This window comes from Dysidea avara, chromosome 3, assembly GCF_963678975.1.
Source record: "Dysidea avara chromosome 3, odDysAvar1.4, whole genome shotgun sequence".
In the NCBI taxonomy this organism is placed as follows: domain Eukaryota; kingdom Metazoa; phylum Porifera; class Demospongiae; order Dictyoceratida; family Dysideidae; genus Dysidea; species Dysidea avara.
Genome location: NC_089274.1, coordinates 16,787,816 through 16,803,024, shown reverse-complemented (window position 1 = coordinate 16,803,024; position 15,209 = coordinate 16,787,816). Strand labels below are relative to the sequence as shown.

Below are 15,209 nucleotides of genomic sequence, written 5' to 3'. Positions count from 1 at the left end.
AAAATAAAATTATGAAAATTTGCTCCCATTAGTCTAATTAATAAGCGCCATATGCGGAAAATGAAGTGCCAGCACTTCTAATGTAGTTTCGATTGTGGGAGTTGGGGTATACAAATTGATGACTTCGAAGAAACAGAATATTATCATTGTAAAAGAGGACCAGATCTCTACTGAGGAAGCTGAAAAAGCGCTCCGCCAGTTTTTAGTAAAACCGGCTATCAGCGATCAGCTGTCCAGCGACAAGTATTCAAGACTAAAGCGACTGCACTCATCACTGAAAGACCAGGAACAGCATTAGTAGCACCTGAAATGACTGCGAAGGCATCTACACCAACATCTCCCAAAGGTATTTGGTGATTTCAGTGAAACACTAACTATTGTCCATCTGCAGTGGCCGCAAAGACTATGGAATATGTTATACTGTCCACACCAGAAGAAGACGCGTTAAGCAACTACTTCCTTATGCTGTCCAGGTTTGCTTTTGATACTGCTAGAGACCAAGTGGTGAGGAAGAGTGGTGTGGTATGTAATTATGGTGATGATGGTATTAGGACCGGCAAAGGGAGAGTCGTTTTGCAACAGGAGGGAGTAATTGGGCCAGTTTTATGGCCTCGTTGTCTCATTTTGCAGTAGCTGAAAAGTTTTACTACTCACTGGAGTTCTACAAGTTATCCATGTTGAAGAAACGGGAGGTCAGATCTTGTACTGAGCATTACACCACCTGAGTAATACCATCTACCGTACGCAAGGAAATTTTGACGTAAGAAAAATTTGACGAATTCAGACTTCAGCAGATTTGACAAATAAAATGTTGACGAAAATCAAGAAATTGTAGGCAAAACCTGTACTTTTAAGGGTGCTTATAAATATTTGACGAATTTAAATTTGACGAATTAAACCGATTCGTCAAATTCGCCAAATTTTTTTGACGTCAAAATTTCCTTGCGTATGGTATTTACTGAACTACCGCAAAAAGCTGTCCTTAAGCTAGTAACTTGGATGCCCTTTGAAGTACAACTAGAATATGTATTAATCCCCGTCGATCCCCTTTTTGTACAGGGTCTATTGAGCTCACGTGAAATACTTTCAGTACTTGCACAATGTTATTACATATTCACGTGGGCTTGTCCTATCCCCCCCCCCCCCCCCCTTGCTATCTGGTTATGTCTGCAAAATTGTAAGCACATCCAGAAAAAAAAATAACACCAAGAGTTAATTGGTAGCACTGAAGTCTTTAAACTTTTTTATTATTTCTCTAATGCTGACCCATTGATCCATACCTAACTGAAGTCTGGTCAATAAAAAAAAATTCAACAATTTCTATAAACTGGACCTAAGTAACATCTCATGAACCACATGAGTGCTGGACCTATAGTTACTAGATCTTTAGAAAAAAAACATATAAGTAACTTTAAAAAAGTATATCACTTGTCAGAAGAATTTGTTGTTAAACAGAACACGAACAGCTTACATGTACCAACCATACTTATATCTGCCCTTGTATAGCTGCTGTATCATTGTGAGCATGCTTCCTTCAGTAGGCACCATGGCTACTAACTGAGTTCTAATGAAAGTCATTCAAGTAGCTATAGTCTGGGTTTAAAGTTTGAAAGAGGCCAGCAATACTGCTGCTAGTAGGAAGCACCACAGTAACCAAATGTTGAGTCTGACAACTGTGCATGCTAAGCAATAATTGATCAACATTTGTATCTATTTTAAGTGAAATTTATACTGAAGTAATAGATGCCACCCTTGAATGTGGTAACCATGTTTCTGTATGGTGGGATTCCAACCAAGGAAATGCATATATATATAGCATTCATCTCTGTCTAATAAACAGTTACAATGTAGTTTTGCATGCCTTAAAAGTAGATATATCACTGTAGTTTAACCACTACTGTAACACTATATCAGTTCAGAGAAATCAAAATCCCTTGGATCTTATTAATGCTAACCACTACACCACACCTGTGTGTGTTCTTTATGAAACCTGTTTTGATTCTGTTCTTGACTGTAATTAATCTATATTTTTAAGGTACATTACTAGGGTGTGGTTTATGAGACCAGGTTTGTATTGTGTGCATTACTTGCTTGTTATTCAGGCACGCAAGGCAAGCCATGATGGTGTGCTAAAAGAATTAGAAAGGGTTAGAGATATTTATCAGCATAACTTAGGAGGGACCGATCCGTCGTGGGAGAAAAAAATGGCTGATTTATGCAACCAGCTATTGGATTACATCAGCATAAAGAAAGACATGGGGATATTGTATCCTCCTGAATCCAGTACTGAATTAAATAACATTTAATCCTTAACTTGGCATAGCTACCTGAAGTTAGCCCAGAATGACGGGTCATTGACAGACTGGAAAGAAGTGGAGAGGCAGTTAAAAGAATTCACTGACAAGTTAATTAGATTCACTTATGGTTTACACAGCTGACTTTATTTATCCAACAGGAGTAAGGATTCCATGCCACATCCCATGTTGAAAGTCGTAAAAGATGTCTTGAAGTAAGTTTGTTTCAGTTTCTCTCAGCCACCTGTTATTTCTGCATCTCCTAGTCGTGAACTGGCTGTGTTTACTGATTTGGTTCAAGCTCAGATATCAATATCTGAATGGGATTTTCTTCCTGCCCTTCTTAGCATACACTCAACAAATGAAAGACTTCATGCCTGGAAGGGCATTCATGTGTTAGACAATCAGGTAAGTCAAACTCATATCTAAAAGTTATAAAGACTCTGTCCCAGCCAGAACATACTAAGGGAAAAATCAGATCAAAGATGAGCTTACTAGATACCATTCCTTTGCCAGAACTATACCAGTGGATGTGCAGAGTGATGGTTATACTATTGTCTAAGGTCAGTTTAGACTCCTGTATGTTTTGACTTAATGTTTCATACACATGTAGTTCAGTTTCTACTTTGAGCCAGTACTCTCTCAGCATGGAACTGTCACTGACATGAAAACAATTTGTGCTAAGCTTGAAATAGATTTTATCGCAATGTATGCATGTGTCTATTAAAAACATGCTTATGTGTGTAAGCATATATCTTGCATTTTTAGGGTTCATTCTGCTTTGAGGCAGTCAAATTTGACATGTGTATGTCTAATTCTGGACACAAATGGCCTGACAAATTTCAAAGGAAGTGGTTACCACATGCCCGAGTCACCAGCCCTTCATCTCACAGGACTCGGCAGTTTTCCCACAATGATATCCATCCCAAAGGTAATGAATTACACTTCTTAGCTGCAATTGTCACTCTTGTGGCTGTTTTTAGGATTTCTCCTTACAATCTCACAGACCAAACATAGTCAGTTTTATAATGGGTACCCTTAGTCACATGGGCTCTTCTATCAGCCCTGTGTACCAACACGACGATGTAAGAGTAATGCAATGCTTGTTTGAACTTACATGCTTGATCTGTACATTACAGAAACTGCACACTTCATATCTTCTTTATCAGATTGATACTCGTGTAGTACTCATAGGTGTATCATCATCACGGAAAACAGAACGAGATTACACAGCAATTAATCTGCTAACAGGTTAATTAACTTTAAGGTATACCACACAACATTTTACATTTCTGTTTTCCCCTTCAGAAATTGCTGCTCATCTACGGCTGTCTAGTGTATTAGCCATGCTAAGACCAAGAAATTTAAAATAATCAATGACATTTTTTAACACATGAAGTATCATCAGAGTGTCTTTGCTCTCTCCATACATGATTTTAGTGCCTGAAATTCTGCCAAGCAGTCGTTCTGTTTGATGTCCTTCTTGGCTGCCACGCACGCGGCATAAGCAGATGCCTAAAAAAGATCAGTCACCTTACAACTACAAAGGCGGTATTTGAGTGAAAAACGAAATACATTAGAAGGTGTTATTGTAGTGGGGGGGCATCACCTCAGTGCTACAGTGAGCAAGAAGCTTGGGCGTTTCGCGTAGTCTCTTTCTAGTTGAAATGAGTGAAGACCGCACGCTGCTACAGGAGGAGGACACTGCTGGAAAGGTTTTCATTGCTAATCCAAATAATGCACATATATTTAGGACACACGTGCTATTGATTGTACGAACAAAAAGGGCGCGAACTGTATCAAAGTGTTTCGCGCGTGGTACGGTAATGGCTTCTCACATAAACCAACCGAACCACGCCACTCATGTTGTACTACAATCATTATAAGTCATTTTAGCGAACCCTTAACAACAAATAGCCAAAATTATACCCGGATATGTAAATCCGTATATTAACAGAAAACGGAAACAGCCTGGACGAACCCCTGAAACTGTTAACATTGATTGTAGTTATCAAGTAAGCCGCTTCTTTGTGGTGAGAATTTAAGCTATTTTCTCACGACAATAGCTGGAACAGTTATTGGTTAGAGGTAGTTTACGCGCTTTTGCAGGACATGAGGAAGGCTTCTGGTGCAAACCAGATCGAAATGGACCAACCACTAGAAAAGCAGATGGTAACGTTTCGGTATCGTGGCGAAGTTTCCGAAGAGACTCCGGGTGATGGGCGTTGGATGGACAACCTCGCTTACCACGACGGAATCACCAGCCCTGGATTTCAGGTAGAGCCCGCCTTTTTTTAAGTAGAAGGTCCTGTCTTGTGTGTTAAGGTATGCATGGCTTTGGTTATGCTTTGAATTGTTCGGGAAAGGTAGCTTTTAGTCCGCTTTAGGTGAAAGGAAATTTCTCACATCAGCTGGTTGTGAAAAACATAAACATGGACAAACCACAAATTTGTGTATTGAATGTAACTCCCACTTGTTTGCAGGCAAAAAGAAAACTACAGTTAGATGACACACCTTCTAGGAAGAAATCTAAAACAGAAGGTGGTGAGTTTAGTATGTTGTTAACATGATGATGGCTGTGTTTACTGCACAACTACTACAGTTTCACCAAGATGCCCTAACAGAATTGAGACATCTCTTGGGACGCTGACAAGAAAGTTTTATGATCTTCTAAGTCAGTCCAAAGATGGGGTATTGGATTTGAATGAAGTATCACGGAAACTGCAAGTACAAAAAAGACGGATATATGACATTACAAATGTACTCGAAGGAATCGAGTTGATAGCAAAAGCATCAAAGAATCACATCAGATGGAAGTAAGTGGGGTGAAACACCTACTAACGATTTCTGACACTTGCAACCAAAAATAACTCCCCTATTATGTAGGCAGGAAGGGCATTGTAAGCTTTCAATATTTCAGCTCTTTGCTAATAGCATTTCACAACATTGTCACCTTATTCTGTCACTTTTTGATGCTATTAATACACTGGTTTAGCACATTCATGGTTTCTTGCAGAGCTACAGACCCACAAGACATGGCTCAGGTGCACTGCCTCAGAGCTCAGCTGGAAGAGCAACAAATGGGAGAGAACCAAATTGATCAATTAATAGAAATGTGCAAAAAGGAGTTTTCTAAACTATCTGAAGAAAATGACTCCTCTCAATCATATCCTTTTGTGTGAGCTTGTGCATGCATAACATCTGTTTGTGCCCCTTAACTGCATTCACGCTAGCATTGATAACATACAAAGATCTCAAGTCTATTGATGACTTTAAGGACAAGACTGTATTGGCCATTAAGGCTCCTCCACAAACAAGATTAGAAGTGCCAGACCCACAAGAAGTATGTCTTGTTTGTTTTTCTTTTGTTTACATTTTGTTGCAGAATTACCAAATCTACTTGCGAAGTAAGGCCGGTCCAATTGAAGTGTATGTGTGTGGAGATGAAGAACAACAACAGCAGCAGCAGCAGCAGCCTCAACAACAGCAAGAAAATACCACAGCACCCCCTGTACAACCACCACCACCACCGCCATCTTTGCAATGTGTTAACCAAGTCAAGAATGAGCCTGTAGATGAGCGTGACCTATCTAGAGAACTGAACTTAAATTATTCATGGTCGTCAGCATTGTCTGATGAGCCGAGTGACATTGATAACAGTCTTAGTTTGGGTGATCATGCGGATGGATTCATCGATCACTCCAATCCTCATAGCATGGGAGTTGATCCAAGCTTACTGCCATATCTTACTAATAATGGTGAAGATGATTTCATATCTTTGTCACCACTACCAGAATACCCTGACTTGTGTGATGGTTTACAGCACGGAGAAGGGATAGCAGAGTTGTATGATGTTGTTAGTCCATTTCCTGTTAAAACATGGTCCTAATTTATTTAAGTCTATAACAAAAGAAAAGATGATGTTTACAGCCACACTAAATGTGTTTACCTGTCAATTCTGTACAAAAATGTTTTGTATCATATTCTTAAGTGTAAACCTGTTCTTGAAGATTATATTATTATTATTATTGTATAAACAGTACTATCCATTATGGTATAAGTTTATCTGACACTTGTTATGCTGTTGGTTACATTCTTGACCCTTGATCTTTAAGTGACTGTGGAAATAAAAAAAAAATGATGTTATATAACATCAATTTTTCTAACTCTTTCTTTGAGTGTGGTGTGTGAATCTTGTTCTGGACGTTCATCAACTTGTCTTGATACAATTACTAAAAATTCACTTTGATCTGAACTGCTATATGAATATTGTGACCCAATATTCACCAGCTATGTGGAAGGGTTACTTAATATTGCAACATATATTGATACACAATATCATACTTGGTTCATTTTCCAACCATCTGACAATGTTGATAACATCTGTGTCAATTCCCCTTCTTGGCAATGTAACACACGATAGACATGGTTAGCTGAACCCTGCACACATGCACTATTTTTCACATCAGCAATAAATATTTTTATATCGTACTGAGCCATTTGTTGCCAGTCCCATTCGATCTCTCAGCGTCTTGATAAGAGGTGGTATGTTATAGAATTCTGCCTCTTCTAATACACCTGTTATAATAGTGGAACTGATAAGGGCAAAGTGATGTGATCAAATACCTTCTTCTGCCACTCCGGGGTCAATTATTAGTTTTCCGTGTCTAAGGTAGTTTAAAATTGGGTTGAAATAGTTGGGGTCTCTGTCTATCAAATAAGCACCATTCTCGTCCTAGTGTAAAGCCACAGTACTAAAGTGCTGGTGATTATCACTCTCTACCTTTAAAGATGGCAATTCAGGATCATTGTGCAGCATTCGGGCTAGAAAGGAATTCGGGTGCCTGCAGAGGGTAGTCTTTGTCGTCATAAACACCTTTCCTCCGATATTCAACTTCACCCAATCCTCTTTCGGCTTTGATTTGACGTTATTGCCTTCTGGCTTTGTCTCCTCAGTCATTTTGTATTCTATTGTACGCGCACGCGCGTATGTGTTCAATAAAGGGGAATACCCTGGTTATTAATCAGCTGTTTCATTGGTCACATATCACGAAGGTTTCTAACTGCGTAAGTAATATATATCCTAGCTTCTCCTGCTTTTAGAAAATAGCGGTGCGATTTGTATATGTATAAACCGCAATATTGTACACAAGTCCGTATACTGATCAGAGCGGTACGTCGAGGCTTTTATATACAAGACTTGTGTTGGGTAGACGTCTTAGTGCATCTCCGAGTGTGTTCTGGGGAATATCAGGAGGATGTTGTGGATTTGCCTTTGGATCTATAATTGGTCAGTTTTGTAAGATAACAATTAACCACTTTAATAGAACGGTCACTGTAAACAGCAATCTTCAAGCTTTAAATATTCTAAAATCTGGAAATTTTAGACCCCCGCCATGTATACTTCAACACCATGTTCCCTCTCTCTCCTTGCATGGCACAAAACAATATGATAGCTGTATACTCAATTGCTTAATTCTGTTCATATGCAAGTTCCCTACCTATAGCATGAAATGGTTGTTTTTTGTTTTTTTTTCTGGATGATTGACTTCCCTTAAAATTTCCACAAGACAATTGTCTACTGCCGGTACAATTGCTGGTATCATACGTCTATTGTTTTAATAGACGTATGATACCAGCACATATGACATATGTGCATCACATGTAGGCCTATAATCACATGTGTGTATATACACTTCATAGGCACAGCATATATTTAGATATAGGGGGACTCTGTTCCATGCAGGTGGTTGTAAAACACAGTCAGCTGGTGAAGCATGATTTCTATAGGGGGTCTGGGGGCATGACCCCACAGGAAAATTTTGAAGATATAGCCTTCTCAGCAGTGGCGGATCCAGGATGGGGCATTTGGGGCAAATCCTCCCCCCCCCCCCTTCAAGAAATTGCATACAAGATCGAGATACTCTAATAGAGCAGTCAATTACTCTAATAAAGCAGTCACAATGTTCATGAGGCAGTGTAGCTTACCTATGAAGCTACAAATAGGATTTTATTTTACATAACAGATGTGATATAGTTGGTAAGGATAACTAGCTATTATTGTTGTGACCTTTTTTTTTTTTTTTTTTTGGTCTTCAACTGGTTTTCAGCAAGTTTTTTTTGGTCTTCAACTGTTTTTCAGAAAGGTGCCCCCCCTCTTTCGAAACTCTGGATCCGTCCCTGCTCAGATCTGAGGGCAATTAATTGTACACACTAACTGCTCTATTAGAACAACTGACTGTTCTATTAGAATATTTCAATCTTTTTGCAAACTAAAAGCAGAAACACCTATGCACTTGTAAAACATCTGTCACGTAATAGTATATGTATTCTACTTTTAACTGTCTATACATATGTTGCAAATGCAATGAACACATGTACTACATGTGATGCATGACATGGTAAACACACTATATGTGTGATACATATAGTGAACTACATGTGCACTCTTTGCATGTGCCTAAGTACAAATCTATTTGCACAGTGTATTTTGCATGCCTGCATGAGTGCTTGCCAAAGTGTACTGATGTAGTAACTTAGTTGTATTCCATTACATGGCTTGCTAGTAAGGCCAACATTTTATTAATTCCTTGTTTCTTGTTACCCACCCACGTACCACTTTGCCCTACCACACTGACACTGATTGGTAATCATTATATTAATTTTAAAAAGCACAAAAAATTTTGTGTTGAAGTTTAAAAGATACTCTGATAATATAGTCGTCATGCATCCATGCAGCCACTCTAGCTCTCATTTATTCTACTACTCGTAATCAAAGGCTTTATCTATTTACTTGCTGAAAGACATTTTTATAGGTTCAAATTCTTGGAAAGTGCTTGTTATTGTTTGTTATATACTTACGAAAAATCCATTGAAGCATCCCTTGCAACTAGTCTGCTGGTTAAACAATGTATTGTCATTAGACTGATCAAAAAAACGATGAAATTTCAGTTTATAATCACTCATGCAGTCTTGCCATTTGATTGCTTCTCGGGAAACAGTATATGATGGCCTATAATTGCTAGGTTCCAGCCCATTGCTCATATATGCTGAAAGTAACCTTTACACATCATCTAGGAAACAAAGTATAGCTAATGTTTGCTTCAACAGAATGTGCCAGAATCTCCTTGCATGATTCTGACCAAAATTCAAAATGTCATGATCTACTGGCTGCTTTGAAGATTTCGAATAATCATTTTACAGCGATGTAAAATTTAGAGTTAGTCAAGTGAGTTTACTGGTCGATTCCAAGTGCATGCATGGGAAATGAATCTAGTTCAATACTTGCAAAGATTTTTTCTGCACAACATTTCGCTATAGCTATAAATTGACATCAGTGACTAGGAACCTTACAGTTGTCAAATAGTTTGTGGCTTTGGCAACTTATACAGCATCAATCTCTGATACAGTCAGCAGTAGTAACCATAATGAGCTGAGCAATCAAAATCACAAGTTGCCTGTTACCATGGTGACCATGACCATACAGCAGATGCATACTTTGGGATTTACCAATGTCTTGCATGTTCTCGTATGAGTTGAGGACACATGATATAAGAGGATATATGTGTCCCACTACATGACAACTTTCTGATATAGAGAATTTAGCTGTACAGTCTGTGACAGGTATAGTTACACTGTAAATTCAAAAGTACGAAGGTCACACACACTAAAGGGTATATGCAGTTTCCTGGCACTCATCATGCGCTTGAAAGTTGAACACCATACTCATGATCGGAATCACCTTTATCATGATATGCATATATAGAGGCACTTTATGTAGAGGGAAGACTAATAGAACAGTCATGCAGCTGGGTATTATTGATCTATTCAAATAAAACATTCGGTTGCATTTTTGAATAAAATGTAGTTAAAATTGTATTTCAGTCAGAAAACTGCATGTTCATGCAGGCATATCCCCAGACTCCCAAGCATGCGTGCTTCTTTAGTAAGTGCCCAATAATATGCATGCTGATTACTATTATAGAGATACAGTATATAGAACCTCTATAATTGTTTGGTCCCACAAATTTAAATGAAATTTTATCATAATATCAGTTGTCATATAGTTATTTCAGACTGAGGTAAAAAATTGTATTGGTAAAGGGACCTCAGAAACTATCCTTCAATAGGGAGGTTACAGTGTCCTTGGTCCCTTACATAGGTCACAGTTCTACGTTGAATCCTCTAATGTATGACTGCATGTGTCTCTAACAACATGACTGTCCAGGTATCAGTTACTTTTTGCATAACCGAATAACTGATCTCTAAAATATTCACTCAAATATGTTGGGGCACTTTCTCATGTCATAGTAAAATCATTCTGCTATAAGCGCATTTAGGCCAGACAAACTTAAGTTAATTGTTTCTCATCCCCACCCACATCCCTTTTTATCCCACTGCCTCTAATTTCATTTTCTCTGTTTTCACGCTATCATGTGCACAGACTGCACACGACACTAAGAAGGCTGGCTATTATTTTACAGTATTAATATCATAGTTGTTAAAGTACAGAATTCAAATATGAGTGTAAATGTACAAATTAATTAGAGATAAAATAGTCCTTAAAGATTCTGACCTAGCTACTGATATTAGTAAACTGTTCCACGTCACAATCGTTGATGGGAAAAGTGAATATTTGTGACAATCAACCCTGGTGGCTGGCTGGATGAACATGTAGGGATGGCCTCAGGAGATTTTGTTTGTTAGGGGTAAGTTTTGCTGGATATATAAGTCTATGAATTATTTTGTACATCATCATCATGCAGTCTTACAGCACAGCAAATGTCATACACCTCAAAAACGGTGTTCTTAAAATGATTTAGCTAACCTTTTTAGTAACAGACAGCTTGATTTGGAGCAAAAAACATTTTTTTACAACTAGCCCAAACCTGAGACTTTCTAAAAAAACTTTTCTTGTGTTTGAATTGCACATTTTTTGTGTTTTGTGTTCCGTATATTGTCACGATTTTTGCGTAGCGAAATGTCAGTGAAGAGAATGACTGAAGGGATTTCAGGGGAGTGTGGGAGCATATTTACCTAGTTGAAACATAATTGTGGCAAGATCAAATCTGCAAGCAATTTGAGATAAGCAGGCTGTAGGACCAGGTGTCCTACAGACCTTCAGCACTTGTGCTGTAAAGCATTAATAAATAAACTAGTGTCCATTTGGTTCTACTTGGGGTACTTAGAGATAATGAGTTACTCTCTAGAATTCCTATGGATATAATTACATGAAAATAACAAGGAGAAAACATCCTGACCACCTGGTAGACTCCTGTAAGTGTTCGAGCGTAAATCGGATGGCTGCAGGTTCAAGGCTACCTAGGTCCAGTCATGGATTTTTTCTCCTTTCTCCAACTTTTCAAACACACCTAATGTAGCTAAAGTCTTTGAGCAGGCTGTAGGACCAGGTGTCCTACAGACCTTCAGTACTTGTGCTGTAAAGCATTAATAAAAAATGTTTTTTAAAAAAGTGACTGAGACCTGGAACTAGGAAATAGCAAACAAATTTACAGTGACGTATAAACCAATTCTTTAGACCAAACTATTGTTTTATATGATTTTAAGGCAATTATTTCATATCAATATAGTGGAATGGGAAAATGACCATAAGTTGCAAATGTAGTGTACCACAAGTGGGAAGTTTTTGAAAATGGCAACTGAATCTCAAGACTAGATCTTGAGGTACTATTAGTCAAATCCCTGTAAACATGCACAGCACATGTATGTAATGTTTTACTTCATTCTTTTCTGTGGTGCAGCTTGCCATTTAGTCTGACTTTTACAACTAGCTAAAAGTCACTAGCTTTTTGACCACAACTAGCCCCCTTTTTTTAGCCCCTGAAATTTTGGAGTATAACGAATAATGATCAATGACCTCCCGCCTGCATGGAAATCCAATTTTTTTTTAATAAGAAACAAGTAGCTACTCAGTGGCGGATCGGGGGGTACAGGGGGCACGTGCCCCCTTCATCCCTTTTAAAAAATGCATATAAGATCGAGATACTCTAATAGAGCAGTCAATCACCAATCACTCTAATAAAGCAGTCACAGTGCTCATGAGGAAGTGTATAGGATCTTTATATACTTTATAGTATATACACTAGGTAAAGGACAGCCATTATTGCTGTTGACCTTTTTTTTTTTGGTCTTCAACTTTTCAACAAAGTGCACCCCCCCTTTCCAAAATCTGGACCCGCCCCTGCTACTAGTTAGCTAGCTGGCCCTACTTTGGCCACTATCAAGAGTTCATAATATGCAGTAGTGGCATGATACAGGACCAAGTGCCCTTGAATACTTCCATGTATCCAGGGTATACAAGTATACACGCATATGCTGCATTGATGTGGACAGGGGACACCAGACCTTACTACACTAAGGGGATTACATGCATGGTATACTCATTGGTATTATGAACTCTTGCCACTATGCATGACAATCTGACAAGTAAATTACATATTTCAGGGGTAAGTATATTACATGCTAGGTGCAGCATTTAGTTAGGGTGACGGTATAGTGGCAAAGATCATTATTGCTATTATAGTGGTATAGTTCACAGCACTCTCTTCTTCCTCGATCTCAGGGAATTGCCTTTTACTATCACAAAAAGTTTTTTCATCAGATGCCTGCGACACAGCTGCATACATTGACAAGTCAGCCTCTGCCTTTTCTCCTAATGCTATATGTGCCATCAGCTTCCTAGATTCAGGGTGCATGGAAGGAATAAAATTTATACTTGACTTATGAAAGTTGACAGCAACTGCTGCCTGGTGACTACATGGAGACCCATCACTTCCTAGAACACATGCGCAGAACCCCACAGACATATCCACTGTATACACATCGCCAGTATCCCTTGAGCTTACAACCTTAAACTGATCATTGTTGTCCGTAGTGTATATGTTTTCCAGCTTAATTTTGCTTGCATTGATACCTTTGAACTTCATAGATACGTAGTGATCAAACCTGCAATGAGCTATGCTGAGCAGCTTCCTCTGATAGTAAAGCATCTGTCACAAAGTGAAACATTTGAATGAGATTGTAGGCTTTGACACAACTAAATATCAATTCTTTGAGAATTTTCATGCCAGCTTCTGAATAATTGTTGGTGTGATTACCACGAACTGGCAAAGAAACACGAAAGCAAAGAGCCCACTGGTGTCTCTTGGTCCAAAGAGCTTTCACATAATTGCAAAAGTGGGGGTACTTGGATGCTGTAGTGTGCTTTAACAAATCACTGTAGCTCTCATTTAGTAATAGCTCAGATTTGCTATACAAAAGCTTTTTTAGCAATTAATTAATATCACACGATCTCCCTGAACAATTTTGTTTTTACCATCATATAACCATGTCCATCGTCTCTGCAAGAAGTGGAATGAGCAAAGTAACAATGTTGAAGAAGGCCATACTGACTGCAAAGCAGCTTGTTCTGCTGCACTGTCATCTGTAAGTATGACTTTAGGACCAACACTTGTACCGCTGTTGTAAAATGCATCTTGCGGCCATACCTTTTTTAAATCTGATAAAGCTGAACATAATGTAGATTCCTTTTCATCTGATGTCAATGCAATTCCTAAAGGAATGGATCCTCCTGCATGATTAGTTGAAAAAAGAAAGACAGATGTATTGAAGCGATCAAGGCAGGAAGTTGAATCACAGTACATGACTTCTGCCGTTTGTGGGAGGTTCTGATGAGCTCTTGTCATCATTGGAGTACAAATGGTAACAATCATTGGCTGAATAGCACATTTACGTCTTTTTGGAGGCTTGCCAGAATCACTGCAATCACTAATTTCTCCATCATCAGCGGATTCTCCTTTATCATTGGGCTTCATGCTGTCAAAAAACTGTAAAGTTGCTTTCCCACCTATTGAATTATATTTTTCATTATATAATCTTATTTCTTCTTCGAGTTTTTCAAGCATTGATTTTCCATTCTGTAGTCTCAGTTCTGATTTTCTCCATGTATCAAACAATCTGCTTACATCTTGAGGATTAGGATTGACTGATCTATCTGCTAGTGTGGCCTGTGTTGAATCTGGATCTCCCAGCAGTTGTGATTCATGATAGTGTCTTGCAGTAGCAGCTGAATGGCCCAGAGCAAACAGTGTGAAGTATGCATCCTTTGTTTCTTGGGATACTGATTTAAAGCTCAAGGTATGAAAGCATTTGATCGGATGGTTATGCTGAAACAGAAGTTTGACATACAAAGGATGGCTACGCTGTAAGGAAGTAGCCTTGTTGTTTGTTGCAAACAATGTAACAGAGAGTCTTGAAGGACAATTTGTTTTTTTGTTCCGTAAGGTACTAACCATAGTTGGCTTTTTAGGCTTCTTGCTTTTAGCGCTTAGCTGCTTTGCTGTAAGCTGTTTTCGATAATGGTGGAAATGCATGTCCAGCTTATACAACAATCTTTTTAAAGATGGACTATATGTGCGGGTCTTGCGATATGTGCATTGGCTTGACTGAAAAAAAGCTGTAATCCAATCATTAAATTCTTCTTTGGAATGCAAGTTAACTCTAAATTCTACATTGAAACACTCCTTAGGTTCACCAGAAAATGCTTCCTGTGTCAAATCTTTGTACTTCTCGATGACATAAGTGTATGACATATTTGTACTTGTAGATTTTGGTGGAAGAATTGCCTTTAACTCATTATTTAAGTCATCCCATGTTATAATACAATTAAAACTATCCTCAAATGCAGTTTCGTCAACTAGTTCCATCTTGGGTTCTGTATCAATTGATTTCCTACTTTCATCAAGTTGTAAAAGCTCAACTGGTTGCACCTCAGGTTCTGTAACAAAGGATTTATTGCCGTCATTGAGTGCTAAGATATTGACTGGTTGCACCTTTGGTTTCATAAACATTTTACCACTACTGCAAAAAGGATCCTTCTCTTTTAGTGGCAAACAA

At 38.4% G+C, this 15,209-nt stretch overlaps 4 protein-coding genes across 5 annotated transcripts; 3 read left to right on the top strand and 1 right to left on the bottom strand.

The window, feature by feature from the left end:
• Positions 1–44: 44 nt before the first annotated feature.
• On the top strand, positions 45–4,572 carry LOC136249760 (KICSTOR subunit 2-like). 2 transcript variants are annotated; one of them, XM_066041866.1, is made up of 14 exons: positions 45–346; positions 392–504; positions 552–692; positions 2,103–2,266; positions 2,324–2,404; positions 2,456–2,509; positions 2,561–2,702; positions 2,747–2,857; positions 2,908–3,002; positions 3,063–3,225; positions 3,278–3,379; positions 3,434–3,545; positions 3,603–4,309; positions 4,404–4,572. In XM_066041866.1, the coding sequence occupies exons 1-13, from the start codon at positions 310–312 to the stop codon at positions 3,665–3,667; spliced, it is 1,380 nt and encodes a 459-aa protein (XP_065897938.1). In that variant the 5' UTR covers positions 45–309; the 3' UTR covers positions 3,668–4,309; positions 4,404–4,572. The 2 variants fall into 2 exon arrangements, with proteins under 2 accessions (XP_065897938.1, XP_065897939.1); XM_066041867.1 differs by having other exon boundaries at positions 4,361–4,572.
• LOC136249763 (transcription factor E2F3-like) lies at positions 4,407–5,476 on the top strand. Its single transcript, XM_066041871.1, has 4 exons — positions 4,407–4,571; positions 4,778–4,838; positions 4,897–5,110; positions 5,311–5,476. Exons 1-4 carry the CDS (start codon positions 4,407–4,409, stop codon positions 5,474–5,476), a joined length of 606 nt encoding a protein of 201 aa, XP_065897943.1.
• An 8-nt stretch (positions 5,477–5,484) lies between these two features.
• LOC136249761 (transcription factor E2F2-like) lies at positions 5,485–6,336 on the top strand. Its single transcript, XM_066041868.1, has 2 exons — positions 5,485–5,637; positions 5,680–6,336. Exons 1-2 carry the CDS (start codon positions 5,485–5,487, stop codon positions 6,181–6,183), a joined length of 657 nt encoding a protein of 218 aa, XP_065897940.1. The 3' UTR covers positions 6,184–6,336.
• LOC136249762 (BTB/POZ domain-containing protein KCTD5-like) lies at positions 6,213–7,283 on the bottom strand. Its single transcript, XM_066041870.1, has 6 exons — positions 7,078–7,283; positions 6,921–7,029; positions 6,787–6,872; positions 6,639–6,734; positions 6,462–6,584; positions 6,213–6,412 (listed from the first exon to the last, which is right to left on the bottom strand). The coding sequence occupies exons 1-6, from the start codon at positions 7,252–7,254 to the stop codon at positions 6,383–6,385; spliced, it is 621 nt and encodes a 206-aa protein (XP_065897942.1). The 5' UTR covers positions 7,255–7,283; the 3' UTR covers positions 6,213–6,382.
• Between the last annotated feature and the right edge of the window lie 7,926 nt (positions 7,284–15,209).